At 57.7% G+C, this 14,549-nt stretch overlaps 3 protein-coding genes across 4 annotated transcripts; 2 read left to right on the top strand and 1 right to left on the bottom strand.

Annotated features, from left to right (window-relative positions):
- Positions 1-1,903: 1,903 nt before the first annotated feature.
- On the top strand, positions 1,904-5,320 carry GPBAR1 (G protein-coupled bile acid receptor 1). Its single transcript, XM_047084720.1, has 2 exons — positions 1,904-2,452; positions 4,130-5,320. The coding sequence occupies exon 2, from the start codon at positions 4,175-4,177 to the stop codon at positions 5,165-5,167; it is 993 nt and encodes a 330-aa protein (XP_046940676.1). The 5' UTR covers positions 1,904-2,452; positions 4,130-4,174; the 3' UTR covers positions 5,168-5,320.
- Positions 5,321-5,564: 244 nt separating this feature from the next.
- AAMP (angio associated migratory cell protein) lies at positions 5,565-11,004 on the bottom strand. 2 transcript variants are annotated; one of them, XM_047084718.1, is made up of 11 exons: positions 10,824-11,004; positions 10,205-10,363; positions 9,417-9,536; positions 8,513-8,652; positions 8,115-8,259; positions 7,760-7,843; positions 7,309-7,424; positions 7,057-7,160; positions 6,814-6,904; positions 6,529-6,683; positions 5,565-6,030 (listed from the first exon to the last, which is right to left on the bottom strand). In XM_047084718.1, the coding sequence occupies exons 1-11, from the start codon at positions 10,942-10,944 to the stop codon at positions 5,955-5,957; spliced, it is 1,311 nt and encodes a 436-aa protein (XP_046940674.1). In that variant the 5' UTR covers positions 10,945-11,004; the 3' UTR covers positions 5,565-5,954. The 2 variants fall into 2 exon arrangements, with proteins under 2 accessions (XP_046940674.1, XP_046940675.1); XM_047084719.1 differs by having other exon boundaries at positions 10,205-10,360.
- A 377-nt stretch (positions 11,005-11,381) lies between these two features.
- LOC124515102 (probable hydrolase PNKD) lies at positions 11,382-13,861 on the top strand. The gene is made up of 3 exons (XM_047083644.1): positions 11,382-11,458; positions 12,197-12,365; positions 13,468-13,861. The coding sequence occupies exons 1-3, from the start codon at positions 11,392-11,394 to the stop codon at positions 13,658-13,660; spliced, it is 429 nt and encodes a 142-aa protein (XP_046939600.1). The 5' UTR covers positions 11,382-11,391; the 3' UTR covers positions 13,661-13,861.
- The last annotated feature ends 688 nt before the right edge of the window (positions 13,862-14,549 follow it).

The following is a 14,549-nucleotide window of genomic DNA, read 5'->3' as shown; positions in this document are numbered from 1 at the left end:
GGCCCAGGAGGATTCCCTGGTGGGATTTGGCCCCTTGACCTAGGCTCTACCTGAGGAAAAGAATGAGGACCACGAATAGGGCTCTCCAGCCTGCAGCTGGAATGAAGCATCTGGAAACCACCTGTACCAGAGCCCTCCTGTAGGCCTAGGGGAGGCTGGGGATGAGTCCGGGCCAGAGATTGATGGGGAAGCAGAGAAGGACTGGATGGTCCAGTAAGGAAGAGAGAGGGCTGAGTGGGGACAGAACCCAGGCTTCCCAGCTCCCATGGCCTAAGATGTCCCCTTCATACGTCATCCCACACACAATGTTTAGACAAAGCAGCAGAGAAGAAACACAGACATCCTGGATCTCGTAGGGAGGAGGCCGTGGCTGGGAACAGAACGACGTCTGTTTATTCCTGGCAATCCAGTATTTGAGGGGCCCCACACCCACTTCTGCCCAGGCCCCAGGCTGAACTCTCCCAGAGCCTCTGACTTCTGCTCGACCAGATAGCGTGGGTCTGAGGGCCAGCTGCTGTAAGCCAGTCTCCGGCAGCCAGCTCCCTTGAGGATGGGTTTGAGGCTGGATGCTTTCCTCCCACTTTTTGTCCCAACAGAAGTTCTGCTCCCCAGGTCCCCCCAACCACTGTGCAGGATTGGCAGAGCTAGACCCCTCGGCCCCCAGCCTTCAGCCCAGGTCTACCCCACCACCACCCCCGCCGAGGGCACAGAAGTCCCCTGGCTCAGTCTACCTGTGCTCTTGAGCAGGGAAGTCTTTGTCCTCCTGGCTCATCTCCAGCTTTCTCGCAGTTTCATCCTGCTCCCTCCCACTTCAGGCCTCAAGGGGGTGTAACTGGCTTCTCTCCAGCACCCCAAGACCTCACCTGATACAAGTGAAAATTGGAGCATCATGCCTCTTGTCTTCCTAGCCTTGAACTTGCCCTTCCTCTCCTGTACCTGTTTTCCCCAGTGTCTCTCTGGAGCAAAAGCACCCTTCCCCTCTTGCTTTTCACGAACTGTCTTTCTGCCTTTCTCTACAGAGTTCTTTCTTAGAGGATACAGGTGGCTGGAGGAAGGGACATGCAGAGAAGGGCAGAAATCCTAAGATGTTAATAGCAGCTGCTTTTCATTGCGTGTTGGTGTGCCTAGCGCTTCATCCTCATCACACATTATCTCGGTTAGTCTCACAATAGGTGAACACAATATATTCTACAGATGAGGAAACTAAGACAAAAGAGCTTTAGTACTTTGCCCAAGTTCACACAAATTAAGAAAAAAAAAAAAAGGATCCCAGCCAGGATTCTGGGATTCAAACCCAGGCTTTCTGATGCCAACACTAGCTCATGCCTCTTAATCATCGTGGAGGCGGAAGGAAATGAATCATTTGTTGAGACCCCCACCCCCACCCCACATTAAGTGTCAGACACTGTAATATATGCAGCCACACATGTTGCTCTGTGATATTCCTCACAGCAGCCCAGAGAGGTGGTTCTACTTTGTTCCCATTTTACAGATGGGAAAATTGAGGCCCCGGGGTAGCTTGCCCAGTGTCACACCCCCAGAGCCATTTTTACCTAATAGCCCAGAACTTGACCCAAAGTAGTTAAGAAAAGTGTAGGCTGACCCCAGGCTCTAGAAGGCAAGGCTGGCTTTTATAAGCTGGAAGGGATCGGATGAGAGCAAAGTTCCAAACACCCCTGCCACTGCCACCATCAGACATGGAGCTGGAAGTGCTGTCAGCCAGATGGCCACTCCAGGGGGTTAAAAATGTAAATGTATTGGGGCTCCTGGGTGGCTCGGTCGGTTAAGTGTCCAGCTCCAGTTCAGGTCGTGATCTCACAGTTCGTGAGTTCGAACCCCGCGTTGGGTTCTGTGCTGACAGCTCAGAGCCTGGAGCCTGCTTCGGATTCTGTGTCTCCCTCCCTCTCTGCCCCTCCCCCACTCACACTCTTTCTCAAAAATAAATAAACGTTTAAAAAATAAAATAAAAATGTAAATGTATTAGCTGGGACAGGAAGTGGGGGATGGACAAAGCCATTTTTATTCATTAACTGGGATGCATTTCTCAGATTAGCTAGGCTAGCGGATGATGGCTCCAAGTTGGGTGACCTGAGGTAGAAGATGGCTGGCGGCTGGAGAGGGGGCACGCTGGCACAGGACAGGGAGAGGGCACTGGACTCAGAGGGGAAGGCCTCGCAGTCAGCAGCTCTGGGTGTGCCAGGTCCCACCCCCAGGGGCGGGGCCGGGCTGAGCCCCACCAGCCCCGGCTCCATCCCTCCAGAACCCAGGCAGGGGCAGAGCCTGGGCAGCAGAAAGCCCGGGGCCCTGCTGTCCCCGGGTTGTGGAGGCACCATGCCCTCACCGGCCGGGACACCAGACAGCGCCAGAAGCCCTGCGGGCCTGCCTGCAGCAGCTCCCTGACACTCTGAGGAAAGCCCAGACCGGGCCAGCAACACCTGTCCCCAACAGCCATGTGAGTAGCTGCTCCCCTCCCCTCCCCCTGCCCCCACCCAGCACCCAACCTCTTCTGGACACCTCAGCCCCCGATCCTCAGAGGCCATTGCCTTGGCCAAAGCCACCAGAGCCTCCAGGGGGTGCAGGTCATGGGGCCAGCACTCTGCTGGGAAGGTGGCCCTGGGGCTGTCCCTGCCTTTCTCGCTGCACTGGTGGAGGAGGGGTGGGGACTCACACCAGGGGAGTCCTTGGGAGCTGGAGCTCCAGAGTCCAGGTTGGAAGGACCGGACCCTGAGGTCTCGTGGAGTTTCACAGAGTTGGTGGCGCGGGGACAAAGGGAACAGAAACCAAAGGGCCTGCTAGAGAGGGAAGGATGTCCTGGGTAGAGAAAAGGGGTAGGGGTGGGGGAGGTTGAGGAAGAGGAAACAGGCTGAGGGGAGGGGAAAGGGGCAGCAGCCTGGTGGGGCTTGGCAGGCCTAGGGGGACTGGGAAGAGGAGTAAGGCAGCATCTCCTGAGCTCAGGGTGGTGGTGGTGCCCTCGGTTCCTATGACCTGGGGGTGGGGGCAGCTGGGAATCCTTTCCGTGTTGACTTAATCCTAGCAACAGCAGCTGCTCCCCGGTTGACAGCAGCAGGAGCTCCCCCGGGGCCAGGACCCTTCTTCCTCCCCATGATGTGGCCCCAGCAGCTGGGGTGTCGGAGGGGGGCCGAGAACACAGAGCCAAGAAAGGGAAGGAGAAGGACAGATCAGAGTCACAGAACGGCCAGGCCCTGCCCTGCGGCTCCCCCTGCCCCTCCTCTGGGCTCAGCTTCAGCTCCCCGAGGCGTGGCGGGGTGTCCTTCTTGCTGCTGGCATCTTCACTCTCCCTCCTCTCCTCCTCCAGTTCCAGAAAGGGCCCTGTTGCTAGTGTGGTGCGGATGAGTCAAGTTTATGGGCTGGAAGTCCTACCCGGAGGCTGCTCATTGAGCTGTAACCAGCTACAAAGATGGCCGAGGGGCAGGGCAGGCGATGCAAGGGACAGAGCACCCCGCTTACTGCTGCCACCCATGGCCCTGGCCTGTCACTAACTCCAGCGTTCACCGAGCCCTGCCTTTGCCTCCGCCTCTGCCTCACTCCTGCCCCCGCCCCGCAACCCTCAGCAACCCACCCTCTCCTAATACTCTGGTGCCAACCAGGCTGTGAGCATCTAGGGACAGGGACCCCTCTCCTTTATCTTAGCACCCACCCCTAGCACTGGCCCCAGCCCAGCCTGAAAGGGGCTCTCAACTGTTGGCCGGCCATAAGACCACTACAAGCCAGCCAGACCTCCCTGTTGGCTAATTTAGAGGTCTTGCCTTGTGGATCCAGAGATGCTTCGGGGCTCTGGGGCTGGGTGGGTTGGCTTTTCAGTCTAACCGGAGGCATAGACACAGCTGCCCCGAGGGGGTCAGACGGAAAGTAGCCATGGCCAACACGGCAGGATGGGGAGCTGGTCAGCTCCAGCTGGTGCTACCCTGCAGGACATACTTGTTGCTGGACAGGACTTTTGAAGAGAAGCCAGAAGTTAGAATTTTTATGTAACTTTTTAATCAGCCACTGATGGAAAAAAAAAAAAAAATGTGTATCAGCAAACAAGATAAGGCCCGCAGTCTGTGGGTGTGCAACCTCTGGTTGCATGTGCAGCGCCCCCTAATTTTGGCTGCCGTCTTCCATCCAGGCATGCTGGCGGCTGCTCCAGGCCTCCCCCGTCCCCAGGACCAAGATGACACCCAACAGCACCAGGGAGGTGCCCAGCCCCATCCCCGTGGTGGCCTTGGGGCTCTCCCTGGCCCTGGCAAGCCTCATCGTCGCTGCTAACCTGCTCCTGGCCTTGGGCATCGCCAGGGACCGGCACCTGCGCAGCCCACCCTCTGGCTGCTTCTTCCTGAGCCTGCTGCTGGCCGGGCTGCTCACCGGGCTGGCGCTGCCCGCGCTGCCCGGCCTCTGGAGCCAGAGCCGCCGGGGCTACTGGTCGTGCCTCTTCCTCTACTTGGCGCCCAACTTCTCCTTCCTCTCCCTGCTCGCCAACCTCCTGCTGGTGCACGGCGAACGCTACATGGCGGTGCTGCGGCCCCTGCGGCCCCGCGGGAGCACGCGGCTGGCCCTGCTCCTCACCTGGGCTGGCCCCCTGCTCTTTGCCAGCCTGCCTGCTCTGGGCTGGAACCACTGGGCCCCCGGCGCCAACTGCAGCTCCCAGGCTGTCTTCCCAGCCCCCTACCTCTACCTCGAAGTCTACGGGCTCCTGCTGCCTGCCGTGGGGGCTGCCGCCCTTCTCTGCGCCCGCGTGTTGGCCACCGCCCACCGCCAGCTGCAGGACATCCGCCGCCTGGAGCGGGCAGTGTGCCGCGGCGCGCCCTCAGCCCTGGCCCGGGCCCTTACCTGGAGGCAGGCGAGGGCGCAGGCCGGGGCCACGCTGCTCTTCGGGCTGTGCTGGGGGCCCTACGTGGCCACCCTGCTCCTCTCGGTCCTGGCCTACGAGCAGCGCCCGCCGCTGGGGCCAGGAACTCTGTTGTCCCTCATCTCGCTGGGCAGCGCCAGTGCGGCGGCCGTGCCCGTGGCCATGGGGCTGGGTGACCAGCGCTACACGGCCCCCTGGAGGGCGGCCGCCCAGAGGTGGCTTCGGGTGCTGCGGGGAAGAGCCTCCCAGGGCAGCCCCGGCCCCGGCACTGCCTACCACACCAGCAGCCAAAGCAGCGTGGACCTCGACTTGAACTAGGGGAGAGGCCTCCGCTCGCTCCTACGAGAAGCAGCCGTCCATCTCGGCCACCGCACCTATCTCCTCTCATCTCCTCTCTGTCCCCACGCCTCTGGATCAGACACCTGCCCTGATCTGACCCCACCCTGACGGAATAAAGCTCCTTCCACCCGGTTTATGGTTATCTCATTCCACATCTCAGAAAAGGAGGCAGGTGGGACAGCAGCGGAAAAACTGAAGCCATACGTGCATCGAGGGAGACTGCAACCGAGTCACCCGGAGGGGAGCACACACCACCGCCTGACAGGCTGGGCTGAGATACCTCGAAATCTAGCAGATTGTGCAGCGCATCTCACCCTGACAGGCCCCTGACTGGTTCCTCATTTCCAGGCGCCATAAAATCCACACACACACGCCATCTCTGGGAAGTATATTTTATTTACATTTTTAAAATCTGTAACTAATATCTCTTCCTCCTTTCCACCCCCCGAGACTTGGGAAGGGAAAGAACGGGGACCTCAGAGACCTACTCCCCACGTCCAAACACACACCCCCGTGGCTCACACCAGCAAATGAAAGTGAAAGAGAAAGAGGCCTGACCCCCCTCTGAAGGGTCCGCAGGTCTGGGCGAGGGTAGGGGGGCCAAGGGGTGGGTCTCTTAAGAGAGGGGACAGGGGGGCAAGTCAGTTTGAAGGGGTTGGAAAGTAGTCCGAGGCCCCCCCTCCTCTTCCCTCGTACCCTACCACCTCTGCTGGTGGGGTTCTCCCTTCACCCCTCAACACCAGACACAGAGCAGAGGCTGCAGCCATTAGCGGTCAGGTCTCTGGACACAAAATACTTTTGCTTTGTGGTCTCCTGACGTAGTCACCACCAGGGAGGCATCTCTGTGGACAGAAAGCACAGGTCGATGGGACGGAATGACCTGGGGCCCAGCCCCAAGCCTGCTACCCAGAGGCCCTCGGCTGGTCTCCTCCAGTGAATCCTCAATTCTAGATCAGTAGTGCCTGGCGCTGGGCTGCTGGGCACACATCGACTGAATACACTTGGATCAGTAAGGGTCAGCCCCTTACTGTATCCAAGAATACACTTGGATCAGCCATCAGTAAGGGGATCAGAAAAGGTAGCCGCAGCAGCGAGGGAGACGATCCCCGCCCCTCAGCCCCGGAACCGAGACGTGAGGCCCCGGGTGCGTCACTGTCAACCCCAAGTGACAACTCCCTCAGGCTGCCCAGCACTTCTGCCTCACAAGCCACCACCAGGCCTTGGCTCCCAGCTTCCCTCAGGAATCCCCCTCCCGCACCCAAGGACCCTATGGCCCTCCATGTGCTATTCCCACCTTCCGAGTACACAAGGAGACTCTAGCCCTTGCCCAATTCACTTACTTGCTGAGGGCAAAGTCCAGGATCTCGGCCGTGTGGCCCCGGTAGTCAGTAAGCAAGCGGCCGGTCCGAGCGTCCCAGAGGCGCACGATGCCGTCCAGGCTGCAAGTGTAAACCACGGCGGTGCCTGCCTCCCACAGCAGTTGCACGATGCCCGACTACGCCAGGGTACGACAGAGACACAGCGGAAGTCAGGGGCGGGAAAGCTGACAGGCGTGTGCCCCCACCCGCCTCGCGGAGGGAGGAGGGGAGGAGAGAGCCACGGCCATAGCTGCAGGCGGCCTGTACCTGGTGCTGACACTGGTGCCTGAGAGTCTGTGTAGACAAGTCATAGATGGCCAAGGTCCCGTCCAGGTAGCCAACAGCTGCAAGAGGCATCCTGGGCAGAGAAGAGAACCACGAAGGCTCGCAGAGGGACCTGGACTCGCGCGCTCTTCACTCCTCCCCGGTTCCCCGGCCCAGGCACCTCTCGCCAAGCCCCCTTCTCCCCAGCTGCCTTTGGCTCCAGGCCGAGGCCTTTCTCTCACTCACACGCTGCAGAAGCCCAAGGACTCCACGGAATTGGACTCGCTCTCCTCCCCTTCTCCCACGCTGGGCTGGGAGGCCACGGTTTCAGGTCTGAAAACACCCACTACCTGTAAGTCACGGGAGAGAATCAGAGGATCGGAGGAAGGCTGATTGGAAGGCGGAAAGGCAACGGGAAAAGGGCCGAGAGAATAATCAGAGAGGAAGAGGAAGACACAGAAAGCAGAGCCTAACAGCCAGGCTCCAGGTCGCACTCACCTTGCCGGTAGTGGCACTGACCAGCTTGGCCTGGCAGTCCACAGAGCCAGTTAGGATCAGGCTGCCGTCCTGATTGGTGGCGACACAGGTCAGAGGGCCCTGGTGACCCTCAGTCCCTAGGATGGAGCAGATGGCTAAGTCAGGCTTCCTCCCGGCCCCTGAGTCCTGCCCCAGGCCTTCTCCACAGAGGCCCAGTTAACCCTTCCCCTGCCTTGGATGCTTTTATTTACTTATTTATTTTAATATTTATTCATTTTTGAGAGCGACAGAGACAGCGCAAGTGGAAGGAGGGGCAGAGAGAGAGGGAGACACAGAATCCGAAGCAGGCTCCAGGCTCTGAGCTGTCTGCACAGAGCCCGACGTGCGGCTCGAACTCACAGACCGTGAGATCATGACCTGAGACAAAGCCGGACGCTTAACCGACTGAGCCACCCAGGCGCCCCTTGGATACCTTTTAATACATGGATTGGACTTCCCTGCTTCAGGTCCCAGATCCTGATGGTGCCATCTTCATAGCCGACCACAGCTCTCTTCCCTGGAGGGCCACAGGCACAGACGGAGAGAGAAAGCACCCTCAGGCACACCCAGCAAGGGGGGGGCGGGGGGATGAGAAAGTAAGGGGACAGATGCTGCCCCAGGGACTAGTGGAGAAAACCGAGTTCGGGGTAGGAAAAGGGAAGCGGTCCTGCTCTGGGGCCTGGGTCCCTGCTCCAGACAGCAGGCCTTGGAGTCTGCAGGCCAAGCTTGGGAAAGAGCCCAGGAAGGTGAGTAAACCTGGATCCCACCTCTCCGCACCCAAGACTCACCATCAGGGAGGACTCGGCCACAGGTAGCTGGGCAGTTGGGACCTTGGAAGGTCTTGCAGTCACCGTTTGGGACCTTCCACATCCAGGCGTTGCCATCAGCTGTGCCCGCCAGTAGGACAGGTGCCCGAGGGTGCCATTCCATCCACTGGACAGAGAGGAAATCACCCTGTCGCCCCATCCCACCCAGGAGCCTGTCCTATAAGCTCCACCCAAGCTGCCCCTGCTTCCAAGGTCAGCACGGACGGCACAGGGAACAGACACAGACGCCCTTGCTCAAGGCACCCTGGGAGCGCACTGGCTCATAGCTGGCTTGGTCTGGTAAAGGCCAGACCGGACCCCCAAGTTCTCACTCTCTACCCGAGGCCCCACGTAGCTGAACACCACTCTGATGATCTCACCTCCAGATCTCCTGCTTCAAAGGACCAGACCTCCTCCTTGGTGTCCACCTGCCACACTTTCAAGAGGCCACTCATGTCCCCTGTGGCCACTAGGGTAGAGTCGTGGCTGAAACCAGCACAAGTAACCGAGTCTTTATGGCCTGCAAGGGAAAGGAGGCAGAAAGAGAGGAAAACATCAGGGTTCCCAGGTGTCTCGCCCCCAGAAAGGACCAGCTCGGTAGAAAAGAAGAGTGAGTCTCACCACCCCACCATAAAGGGTGATCAAACTCACTGCCACTCCAGGAGTCGATACCCCCAGATCTCCTCAGGGGCGAACGCTGGCTTCCCACTCAACCATGCCTAGCCCGGCCTATGTCCTGCCCACACTGTCCACTCCACACCTCTGCCCAAAATACCCACTCCTCCTCTCTGCCTAACTATTCTCACACCAGGGCGCCTGGGTGGCTCAGTCGGTTGAGCGTCTGATTCTTGGTTTCAGCTCAGGTCATGATCTCACAGTTCCGTGGGGTCGAGCCCCACGTCTGACTCTGCGCAGGCAGCACAGAGCCTGCTCAGGATTCTCTCTCTCTCCCTCTCTCTCTGTCCCTCCTCTGTGCACGCTGTCTCCGTCTCTCTCTCAAAATAAATAAATAAACTTTAAAAAAGTTCTTAAATAAAACAGATAAAGAAATAAATATTCCCACACCAGTGCTACCTCCTCCCAGACCTTTCCCACACTCCTCTGGCCAACAGTGGCTCCCTCCCCGGTGCCCAAGACAGACAAAGTTACTCTGCTTTGAGAGCCTCAGGCCCAGCACAGAGCTGGCACAAAGTGGGGCTCACTAAATGGCTACTGGGTGCACAACCACTGCAGGCTAGCCCCCTAAGACCGCTACAGGAACACGACCTCACCCACGCCCCTCACCTGCACACTCAAAGAGAAGCTCCCCATCACTGAGCCTCCACACGAAAGCTTTGTCATCTTCACCCCCTGTCACCGCCAAGGTGTTGGTCTTAGGGTCCAGGCTCACGCAAAACACGGATGCTGTCCCAAGAGATATTCCGTAAATGGACAGGGCTCCCCGCTAAGGTTCTGTCCTTCAGAACCTTCAGGAAGCCCACCCCGTTCCACCCAAAGCAGCATGTATATCCTCCTGGAAATGAAGGGCGCATCCAAGTGCTTCGAAGTTTCAAACATCAGGTTGTTGGAGAAATCCCTCCGAAAGCTTGCCAAGCCCCAAGTCCCTCCCCAGGGCTGACCCCTTCACTACCCCAGACTCGTGCATAGACAGGAGGAGTGTATATGTGCAAGGCTTCCAGTTCTCCGCATGGGCTGCCACCAGGCTGAGCACAGAGTGGGACAGCACCGTGTGACTTACCTTATTAAGAGCTAATATTGGAAAAGATTATATAAAATGCGCTCAAAAAGGTACTATCGTCCCTAATTTACAACAGGGTAATTTTCTGAAAAGAAACTAAGACCCAGAGAGATTAATAAAGATCGTAAGTCAGTAAGCAGCCACAGGAGGATGGGAACCCAGGTGTCCCGGCTGGCTCAGGAGCCATGCTCTCTCCCATTCCATCACAGTGTGAGCTCCAGGCCCGTCTGTTTCCCCATCTCCACGTCCCTTCTAATGCTCCGTACACAGCAGGTGTCTGATGTTCAATTGCCCACCTGCACTGAGTTTCTGACGGATCTCCTCAGAGACCTACCTGAGTGCAATGCAAAGGTGACTTCGCTATCATCTGGGCCCTCCATGCTGCCGACCACCCCTTCCTGGGGTTCCAGAACCCAGCCCTCCTCATTGCCCTCTTCCTCTTCTTCCTCTTCTTCAAAGTCCACATCTTCCATCTCTTGGGCCAGATCATCTGCTTCGGGGAGAGGGTTAAAAGATGGGGCTCGGCAGGCAGTAAGAAAGAGGGCAGGGGAGAGGTGTGGGGAGGCCTGACGCTGGCGTGCAGCGAGAGGGTCGGCTGAGGTCAGGCAGCCAGGGTGAAGCGGGGGCGAGAAGCGGCAGGGAGGAGGGGGCATCTGGGACGGAAGACAGGAGAGGTCTGAGGACCTGGGGTTGGCCAGAGACAGTGTAAGAAGGGAGGACCGAGGGGATGATGGGAAGGGGGTGTGTGAGGGGAAGGGCCAGAGGAGGCGTCAGGGGAACCCCCACCCCTGCCAGGCCTGAGAACTAAGTGTGGGGGTAGGGCAGGGGGGGGAAGGGCGAAGGAGGTCGGTAGGAATGACCGGTGGGGAGGGGAAGGGAGAGGGGGGAAGCAGGGGTCAGAGGCCAGGGGTGAGCGCCTCCTGTCCCACGGCCTGAGGAGCGGCAGTTCTCACCTGGGTCCGGCGGACCAGGATCCAGTTCTACCACCTCGATAATCTCCTCATCACCATGGAAGCTTAGGGTCTCCAGTGGAGGGGTGTCAGCAGCGGCCCCGCTCTCGGATTCGGACTCCATGCGGCGCAAGCGGCCGATCCACTTCTTTGGGCCCAAACGCCTCCCAGAGTCAGCTCTGCGCGACGACGCGGAACTCGAGCCCCTCCTCCCGGGAGGAAGTAGGCGTAAGCGACTCTCCGGCAGGAAGAGCGGCGGCCGTTAGGCCAATAGCGAAGGGGGCTGACTGGCTGACTCACCAATCACAGGGCAGAGTTGGGAGAAGGGGACGGGGCGTGGCAGAGAGAATCCAAACTCCGCCCGGCCTGGCTCCGCCTCCAACAGGAGGGAAACAAGCGAGCGTGCGCGCCTCCGGGGTCTCCTGGGAAGAGTAGTTCTCCTGGGTCCCCTCGTGGGTTTCTGGGAGTTGTAGTTTCTGGTCTGTAGGCAGGACGGAAGGAGCGGGGGAGGCCCCTTACGCAAACTACAATTCCCGGCGGGGAGCGCGGTGAAGGGGGGTGGGATCTGAACATGGCGGCGGTGGTAGCTGCTACGGCGCTGAAGGGCCGGGGGGCGAGAAATGCCCGCGTCCTCCGGGGTAAGGAGAGGGACCCCGGGGAGGGCAGGACTGCAGGGGGTCCCCCTTTTTATACATCCCGACCAACGATAGCAGGAGGTCATGGCTGTCGGTTCCTGCCCGCACCCCTCTGCAGGATCATAAAGAGTCTGGGGGCTAAAAGATGCTCTCTAGAGGTCACCCAGTCCATCCCCCTGCCTTCAAGTTACACGACACCTCTAGGGTCATGCTGCGAGAGGGAGCTCCGAGGAAGCCTTTTAGACTCCCGCGCTCCAGGTGTTTCACACTCACCGCAGTGCAGAGGAAAGAGCCCTGGAATTCAGGAGGCTTGGGTTCTAGCCCCGGATAATTAGCAGTTTGACCTTGGGCGAAGCAGTTCATCTTTCGGGGCTTCGGTTTCCTCTTCTATAAAATGAGGGGATGGAGTAGACTACCTTTAAGCTCCCAGTGCTAACATTCTGCAGTTTGAAAACCTTTTTCTCGGATTTCCTTCATACGTCTTATGTGAGTCCCACTGCAGTCCTTCACATCCTGTCGTCTGAGCAGATGAAGAACAAGGAAGCTCGTTCTCCTGGCACCAGGGTGATGAGCCCGCAGTGACGTGGAAGTGGCTTCCAAAGGTGCCACCTCGATGGCAATTTTCCCATTTCCCTTTGGATTCTCCCTGGCACTTGTTACTCCAAACTGCAGTCACTCCCCTTCCTCCCGCGGGCTTTCTTCTCATCCTCTCTTACTGACCTTTCTTCCTTCCATCCACAGGGATCCTCTCAGGAGCCACAGCTAACAAGGCCTCCCAGAACAGGACCCGGGCGCTGCAAAGCCACAGCTCCCCAGAGTGCAAGGAGGAGCCTGAGCCCCTATCCCCTGAGCTGGAATACATTCCCAGAAAGAGGGGCAAGAACCCCATGAAAGCTGTGGGACTAGCCTGGTGAGTTTCAGTTAACTCTTTGCCCACCAATGGGGAGTGACACAGGGGAGGGAGGGACCCAGAAACTTCTCTTAAGTTTCAGGTGGTGAGTTGAATCCAAGGTTGTGGGGACAGAATTGCTTGGTGTGAGGACTGGAATCTCAGAGGAATGGGGCAGGGGAGTTGGGAAAGTATGTGGAATTGGAGAGACAGTGGGCTTTCTGTGTAGTAAGCTGAGCTAATCTGATGTGAATTTGGGCCCCTGGCCTCATTCTCTCTTTTGGGAGCTTGGGGTGAAACCCAGTTGAGATCTTTCATTGAGATCGTGTGAGATTACATTAGGTGTATAAGTAGCATCTACAAGGTGTTCAATACATCATTATTTGGATCTGACTCTGGCCTTAATATGTGTTGTTGGTCAATATTAAAAAGAAAGGAGAGGGACATTAACATATTTTTCCACACCTCAGGTGTGCCGGTACTTTACAGTGTAACGTTTTAGCTTTTCTGAGATAAATAGTACATCCCCTAAATACAAAAAACAAAAAGCATTACAAAAATTACGTCTTGTTTCACAGGAGGGAACTGAGGCTCAGAGGTGGGATTCTCACCAGGTCTTGTGACTCCATGCCCTTTCCCCCACACCAAAGTGTCTCCCAAGTAGCGGTTACTGAGATTAAGAAGGGGAGCCTGGGAGGGGATGTGGGGCAGTTAAGGTAGAGGGAAACTTTGCCAACACTTGGAGAAGGAAAGAGGATGGGCTGTCTGGAGAACCTTGCAGAGTCAGTATGGCAGGATTGTGGGACTCGTGTTGAGGAGTGTCAAGCTATAGGGGAGAGGAATGGAAAGGTGGACAGAGACCCAACCACACTGGGCTTTTGGTGCTGTGCCTGGGAGTTTGGATTTGGCCAGAAAGTGACGGAGCGCTGTTACAGAGTCTTAAGCAGTGCAGCAGCAGGCTCTGATTTGCTTGGGACCCTCCAGCAGCCAGTGCAGAGGCTGCATAGACACAAGAGGTATTGCAGTGTGCGTGTCATCGATGAAGCTGGAATGAGATTCCCCCAGCTCCACTGGCTCAGGCCTGGCCCCTCCCCAAACCCCATGCACATCTCCCCACCCCTAGGGCCATCGGCTTCCCCTGTGGTGTCCTCCTCTTCATCCTCACCAAGCGGGAAGTGGACAAGGACCGTTTGAAGCAGATGAAGGCTCGGCAGAACATGCGGGCATCCAACACGGGCGAGTATGAGAGCCAGAGGTTCAGGGCCTCCTCCCAACATGCCCCGTCTCCTGAAGCCGGGTCGGGGGTGCAAGCCTGAGGAACACTGCAACCCTCCCCTAGACCGTATTGACTGTGGCCTCCAGAGCGCAAAGTCCTTTGGGTTTGGCCGTGATTCTGGTCCTTGCCTGTGAGGTCCACCAGAGGGCGCCTGATGCCCAGGCCGCTGCCAGCCCCTACCCCACCCCTCTGGAGAAGCCAGCCAAAGGCAAATAAAGTTATTAAGTGTTTTGAGCCGAAAGGAACCAGGACTGGGCTTGTGATTCCCTTGGGATGGGAGGGGCAGAGGGAGGGCTTGGTTACTCACATATGCTCCCTCTCACAGAAGCACTCAGTGTTCCCGGCTGGCTGGTTGGGGAAACCACAGAGACTTAAGTACAACAAGCCTAGGCTCAGGCCCTGGGGACCAGGCCCTCAGAGCTGTTGGCCCGGAGGGTGGAGTCCTACTGAGCCTCTAACAAAAAAAGAGAATCAAAAAGGGCATTCAGGGTGTGGGGGAAAAAACACGACTCCTCTTGGTCTAGTCCAAGTGACTCAGCCTCTGTGGGCCTCAGTTTCCTTGTTTGTGAGAGGGTTTGGACTAGTGGTTTCTAAGACATGAGTTCTAAACTTGAACCTGTGGTGCATCTCCCCCCATCAGTGTGAAAATCACGTGTACACATACAGCTTTGTGAGTAAGAGAGTTCCTAGCTCTCGTGTGCTTTTGTGAAGGGTCCATGATGCAGAAAAGGTCACGTTACCACTCTCATTCAGAGAGAGACCGTTCGTCCGCGCCAGACCCAGTTTTGCTAAGGTTGAACCTTTACCGATCTACTGCGTCCGTCACCAGGAAGCACTGGGGCAAAATATGTTTTGTGATCTTAGGCAAGGTAGAGGAAACCAAGCCAAAATGCAGAGGTAGGAAGTGGACGGTTTGGGCAGAGCCAGAC

Source organism: Lynx rufus, unplaced genomic scaffold (assembly GCF_022079265.1).
Source record: "Lynx rufus isolate CCGP_SWC_20201006 ecotype Redwood Valley unplaced genomic scaffold, mLynRuf1.p SCAF_2, whole genome shotgun sequence".
Classification (NCBI taxonomy): domain Eukaryota; kingdom Metazoa; phylum Chordata; class Mammalia; order Carnivora; family Felidae; genus Lynx; species Lynx rufus.
Note: the sequence above shows the minus strand (reverse complement) of the source record. Positions and strands in the feature narration are given on the sequence as shown.